Source organism: Staurois parvus, unplaced genomic scaffold (assembly GCF_062004578.1).
Source record: "Staurois parvus isolate SC_StPar_1 unplaced genomic scaffold, SC_StPar_1.0 ptg000415l, whole genome shotgun sequence".
Classification (NCBI taxonomy): Eukaryota; Metazoa; Chordata; class Amphibia; order Anura; family Ranidae; genus Staurois; species Staurois parvus.
In genome coordinates this window covers 5,300,447-5,307,457 of record NW_028318211.1, presented here as the reverse complement: position 1 = coordinate 5,307,457, position 7,011 = coordinate 5,300,447, and the positions used below count along the sequence as shown (strand labels likewise).

At 41.4% G+C, this 7,011-nt stretch overlaps 1 protein-coding gene across 1 annotated transcript; it reads right to left on the bottom strand.

The window, feature by feature from the left end:
• Window positions 1-1,669: 1,669 nt before the first annotated feature.
• On the bottom strand, window positions 1,670-2,617 carry LOC149454903 (taste receptor type 2 member 40-like). The gene has a single exon (XM_089686964.1). The coding sequence runs from the start codon at window positions 2,615-2,617 to the stop codon at window positions 1,670-1,672; it is 948 nt and encodes a 315-aa protein (XP_089543090.1).
• Window positions 2,618-7,011: the final 4,394 nt, after the last annotated feature.

Below are 7,011 nucleotides of genomic sequence, written 5' to 3'. Positions count from 1 at the left end.
TCTTAACCATTAGCCGCCCGGCCAATGGCCATTTGGCGGCTTCAAAAGTGCTTCGGCATTCCAGGTGCACGCCATTTGGCGTGCTCCCGCACATGCGCAGTTTGCGCTAATGCAGAGCCGCGCAGCGGCGCGATCTGTCACCGGCCATATACCTCGGACACGGCTGATGACAGATCTGAGTACTGGCCCCCATTGCTGGTACCATGTGACCTGCTGTGACCAATCACAGCAGGTCACATGACAGTTGTATACAATGGATGGCTTCATTCATGCCATCCATTGTATACTAGTGCCTAGCTGTGAATGGTCACAGCTAATCACATGCACATGTCATGTGATTAGCTGTGACCAAATCACAGCTAAGCACAAAAAAAAAAAAAAACCTGAATGAATCGATTTCATTCTGGTAAATGCTTGCTTATAGCAAAGTAATTCTTTGCTATAAGCAAATTGTGTAAAAAAAATAAAAATAAAATAAATACTGATCACTTCCCTAAAGTAGTACAATGTTACTATGGTAACATTGTACTATTTTGGTCATAGTAAAATATGAAAAAAAATCTTAAAAAAAATAAAAAAAAAGTAATAAAAAATTAAAAATAATAAAAAAAAAAAAAATAAATAAAAAATATATATATATATATATTTTTCATACTGTCACCAGTCAGTGTCCCTGTTCACCGCCATGCCAGTTATACGATGATGCTGTACTGCACTGGTGACAGTATGTAAAAGAAAAATAGTGAAAATTATTTTTTTTAATTTTTTCATTTTCCGAAAAATTATGACAAAAAAAATACAACTTCAAAAAACTCGCCATGCCTCTTATGAAGTACGTCGGACTGTCTACTCTGCAAAAAGGGGTCATTTGGGGATATCTGTACTATTCTGACATTCTTGGACCTCAAGAAATTAGATTGGCTGTCAGTACTTCAGGACTGATCAATATCCAGATCTATACCATAGTTTGTGAACTCTATAACTTTCCTACAAAATAAAAAATACATCCTAATTTGGGTTATTTTCACCAAAGACATGTAGCAGAATACATCTTGGCCTAAATTTATGAAGAACAATTATTTATTTGTAAACTTTTATAACAGAAACAAAGAAAAACGTGTTTTTTTTTCAAAATTTGTGGTCTTTTTTTGTTAATTTAGCAAAAAATAAAAACCCCAGCGGTGATTATATACCACCAAAAGAAAGCTCTAGTTGTGTGAAGAAAATGATAAAATTTTAGTTTGGGTACAATGTTGTATGACCGCGCAATTGTCATTCAAAGTGTGAGAGCGCTACAACCTGAATAATGGCCTGGGCAGGAAGGTGTAAAATTGCACGGTATTGAAATGGTTAAAATGGAACGTTTTCTCAGTTTAAACATTTGACATGTTTTATCTTTTCTATTGTGAATAAAATACGGGTTTATGAGAATTCAAATCATTGCATTCTGTTTTTATGTCGATTTTACACAGCATCCCAACTTTTTTGGAATTGGGGTTGTAAAAAAAGAAATATCTGCTGATAGAACATAGATGGTGCCATTTTATACTACACTACAGGCAGTATTAAATGACCGATCATCATACATGACATAGTAGATTTCCTGAGAATCTGAAAGTTTGTTCCTAAACTGTCACATTGCTGTGTGTGGCCAACTATAGCCAATGCACTATGGACTGATAAACAAAACAGCTGGAATTCTTGCTTTTTCTTTGTTAAGGTCTCTATTACAGCGGAAAAAACTAAGAGATGCTTGTTTTAGTTTTGGGCTCCCAGAAATTAAGACAATTGACTGTGCAGGTGAGTAACTATACATGATCATCAAACATGTGCAGAATCCTGGGCTGCTCTGGGAAAAAACATCCACAAATACTAGTATTTCTGATATGTAGAATGATATATATATGAAAAGAAGACAGCTTATAGTTCTGGCAGCTCGAATTCGACCTTCTGCCCGAGCACTCAACTCTCCCTTTGCATTTCTTTCTGTCCTATGATTCACAAGACACTTGATGATTAGTCCATTGGCAATTCCAACTAAGATTAATGGCACAGTACAATTAATGAAGGTGCTGGACAATAAGTATTCAATACTCAGTCTAGGAACAATGATTTCTCCATTCTCATCACTCGACATGTTAAAATTTTGTGGCGCTCGGTGGAAATTCCAGGCTGCAGGGAGTCCAGTAATCAAAGTTATCAAAATCGAAGCTATTATAAGATATGTCATCAACTGCGAGGCTGCGAGCTTCAGTCGGATTAAAAATTGATGAGTTGATATTACAATCTGTAAGTAGTAATTGATGGATAGGCAAACTGTGAACCAGAAACTGCAGTACATTGGAAGCATGAGTAAGACAGTGGATAAAATGTAGATTTCATCAGTAAAGAAAATGCCATCATTCACGAAACTCATGTAATCATTGACCAACATGACTAACTGAAAAAAAATGTTGGTTATGCAGAGAATGACCACAATGAGGTCAGATGGGCTTAAATTCTTGCCGTTGACTTTGTCTCTGAGGTTCACTACAATAATAAGTGAATTGGTAACCACAGCAATCATGGTGCTGGTACCCAACACTACCATAGAAACAAAAATAAATGCAGGAACCATCAAACTGAATAATGACAATTATACAAAGTTGGCTGAACAAGTTGAGTTATGAAAGATATATACTTGTTTGGTATGATTTTTTTGAAATACCAATGATTTTCTGGTCCAGTCATTAATAATGAAGAGATATTTTTCTTTTAGTAGCTGGATATGAAAATATTATAATTGTTACATACATTTTACTTATTGTTTTAATGCAACATTATAGTATAAATACATGGTTGACTTTATTTTTTCCATTTGCTAATAACTGGGTTCCCTACTTGGTAAAAATACTTCTGCTGATATTGCACATGGGGGACCCTCTCATGAACATGACTGAAATACATACAGATGCCTATAGTGCATACTGAACATTGACCAAGGTGTAGATGCATACAACACAACATAGAATTCCTCACAAAACCAAACCTTGACGGGTACCACTTTCATGGACAAAAAATAATAGCAAAAGGAAAAAAATAATATTGCATATACAGTACCATTGCTAGACAAACCATATGGTACCCGAATGTTGCTAAAAATTATCTTTCATTTTCAATCTGCAGTGCAGTCATTTTCTGTAAAATTCAAAGCAATATGAATATCATTTTCTGCTTGTGTGACTGTCTCACTAAATTTCCCAGACCTCACTAAGATACAAGTCAGATTTTAGGCATCCTCTGCAACATAAATGTACATTTTGGTCAGATGCTCCTAAAGAGTTAATAGGTTTTAAAGGGAAGCAGACACTGCATTTTCCTCATTATAATACTGCAAGTGCATCAGCTGATTAATAATAAATAGTCACTTCTATTCAGGTTCACTGCAGACAACAAGCAGTTTTTACTTCAGAGTAGAAAAAGGTAGGTTACATTGATCATCCAGAGGGGATGTTTTTTATTTCAACAAAAGTGGAGTTACCCTTTAACTATATAGCATTTACATTAAGGATACATTGGTTATTATAATTATGATGCGACCGTCCCGTCATGCCTGTTTACTGTTACTTACTTTTAAGGCTGTATTTCATATATATTGGAAAGTTGAGGTGACCTTCGGGTGGAAGGAGGTCAAAAACCTGGTTGGTAACAGAGTGCCACGTCCCTGTATAGAATATTGAAAGGAAGAATGTGGAAATGGACTTTCTAGGCACAAAAACTCAGTACACGAAAAGATAAAATCAATGTTCCTTTATTTTATGTTTTCGTGTACTGAGTTTTTGTGCCTAGAAAGTCCATTGCCATTTTCGTCCTTTCGGTATTTCATATATGGATGTATTTATTCTCCTTCTGTATATTAGATAACTGCATAGTTGATAAAGTTGAAAAGACACAGGTCCATCCAGTTTAGTGTGTGTGCACGCGCATGCACTCAATTTCCACATTCCTGCATATTGTGTTATCTGAGAAAAACATGTAAAAGTTGTTTTTTTTAACACAACTAACTGTGGAAAGGAATTCCAAATTTTTAAATGTTTACCACTCTAACAGTACAGAACTCATTACACATTTCAAGATTGAACCACATCTCATCCAATGTTATTTTGTTGTCACTTGTCCTTTTTAGGGACCTAAGATTAAGCCATTTTCTCCCAATGCTACAGTTGATTTTTTTCATTCCTCAATTCCCCAAGAGGTTTTTCCCTTAGCAAATAGATTGCATACATATTTTTAGCCTTTGAGTGGATTATTTTGCAATTTTCAATATTGAACCTCATCTGCCATATAGCTTCCTACCCCTCTATTTTTTGAGGTCTTGTGAAGTTCCTGATGTGAAGTTCCTGATGTGAAGTTATTGATCTGCTTTGCTTTGTATCATCAGCAAACATTGAGATTGGGCTATTTATCCCAACTTCAATATAATTTATGAACAAGTTAAACAGAATTGGTCTTAGGACAGAGTCCTGGGACACCCCACTCACAACTATAGGCCATTCAGAAAATTAGTAATTTATCACTACCATTCTGTAACTAGTTTTCTATCTAGGTAATACAATGTCGATATACCATAATTTGTAAATTAAGCACTTGTGGGGTACTGCAGGGCTCAAAATTCTAAGGCACTCTAAGGCAGCTGCCTAATCAGTCCTATGCTGCCACTGGCCCTCTACACATGAGCATACATGTATGTGTGTATGTATGTATGCACTGTATGAGAATGTGTGTATGTGTGTGTATGTGTGTGTATGTGGCTATGTGTGTATATATGCATGTGCACATGTTTGTGTGAATGTGTGTGTGTGTATCAGTGTGTATGTATGTATGTGTGATCCCCCATAAACGTTTGATGTGTCCAGGTGTGTGGGCTCCAGGAGCCAGTCTGGGAAAATTAATTGTGTGCAGCTGAGTGATGGTCAGAGCGGTCATGTGTGTCCCTGTGCAGATTGTAATATATGTAGACAAACAGATTCTCCCCATCGTCAGACTTACCTGAATCCTGAACTCCTCGTGCAGATGGATCCTTCCCATCCCTCCTCATGCAGACGTCACCCCAGCACCCTGAGCAGCCTCTGCACTGCCAGGGTGAAAACACAAGACATGTGGGGATGGGGCTGCCCCTGCCAGTCAACCAGAGGGCAGGGCTGAGGGGCAGGGGGACAGGTGGGGGCAGCGTAACAGGAGGTGGGAAGAGGGACAGGAGGGGGGCAGCAGTACAGGAGGAGGGCAGTGGGACAGGGGGTGGGCAACATCATAGAAGGTTGGGGCAGCAGGGCAGGATGGGGTCTTTGTCTCCTGCTGATTGTCTCCTGCTTGACCCCTGGCTTGACCTGACCATTCTTCTGCCTGATCCTCTGTACTGGGCTGCCCGTTAGTTGATGAACCCGGCTCGTGACCCTGACCATTCTCTTCCTGCTTCTCCGGTACCTCGCTGCCCGCACGTTGCTGACCTGGCCTGCCTGACTACGCCTTACGTTACCCTGACGACCCATCCATCCATCCCGCACGAATCTGTCCCTGTTACCAGGCCTGCCAGCCTCTTCACGTCAGGTTCCATTTCCTGCACACCCCTGACGGTGCTCTCTACCACTGCCGGACGTACTCAGGGGTCGCGACCTGGTCTCAGTCTGCTCCAAGTCCATCTCCACCATCAGGGGTCCTAGTGAATAAGCAGATTGGGACTTAGACCCCGCGCCCTGAGGAACCCCGTGCTGTGGGCTGCTAGAGACACCACCAGGCGGTGCATGACAGTACCAAACGGCCAAATGTCAGAGCCTGGAAGAGGACCATCCCCATTGGAGGACATATGCCAGCACCTTGTGGCACTAACCCAGGCAGTAAAGACGCTGCAGGAGGGGTATACCCTTTTGGAAGGACAGATCCAGACAATAACTACGTCCGCCCCTGCATCCCAGTTCTCGGGTCCCTCATCATCGGCTGGAAGTTCACCGGAAACACCTGCCGGGGCAACGGCCTCTATGCCTGTACGGGAACTTCGTGTGCGAACACCTGAACGGTTCAATGGGGACCGCACCAAATTCAGGGCCTTCCGCAATGCCTGCCAGCTTTATTTCAGTTACGTTCCTGCCCAGCGAAATTGGGTAAGTGTGCATCTGTGTTTTCTGCCACATCTTCCACTGCCGTTAATAGTTCTAATTACTTAGCAGTACCTTTTTCCAGCTTCCCGGAAGGACCGTGTCAGCGACGGCAATCGTTGATTCCGGGGCCTGTAGCTACTTTGTAGATCTAGGTTTTGCAGCACAGCATTAGATCCCCCTGCAAACCAAAGAATGTGAATTGAACATCTTTTTGGCCGATGGGTCCCGAATCAAGTCAGGAGTGGTAGACCGGGAGACCCCACCTCTCTGTGCTACAGTGGAGGGTCACAATCAAGAGTTCCTTTGTTTGGATGCCATCGCATCCCCTCTGTTTCCAATTATTCTGGGGCTTCCTTGGCTACGGGCACACGACCCCCAGATTAATTGGAAAACTGGTACCCTTCAGTTCAGCTCCCCATACTGTCAGGAGCATTGCTGTCCCCAGGCGCATTTAGCTCCACGCTCTCTGTTATGCTTGGACACTGACGCAGAACTGATGCAACTCATTCCCCCGGCCTACCACAGCTATCTCGATGTGTTCAGTAAACGAGGAGCGGACAACCTTCCCCCATATAGGACCTATGACTGCCCCATTGACCTGCTTCCAGGATCTGAGGTACCCTTAGGGCGAATTTTTCCCTTATCGGAGCGAGAGTTAGGGGCGGGAATTTTCTTCGTTGAGAAAAAGGATAAATCCCTAAGGCCCTGTGTGGACTACAGGGAACTAAATAAGATCACGGTAAAGAACGGTTACCCACTTCCATTGGTACCAGAACTATTTCAGAGGCTCAGGACAGCATCCATTTTTACAAAATTAGATCTAAGGGGGGCTTACAATTCGGTCCGCATTCGGGAGGGAGATGAGTGGAAGACAGCC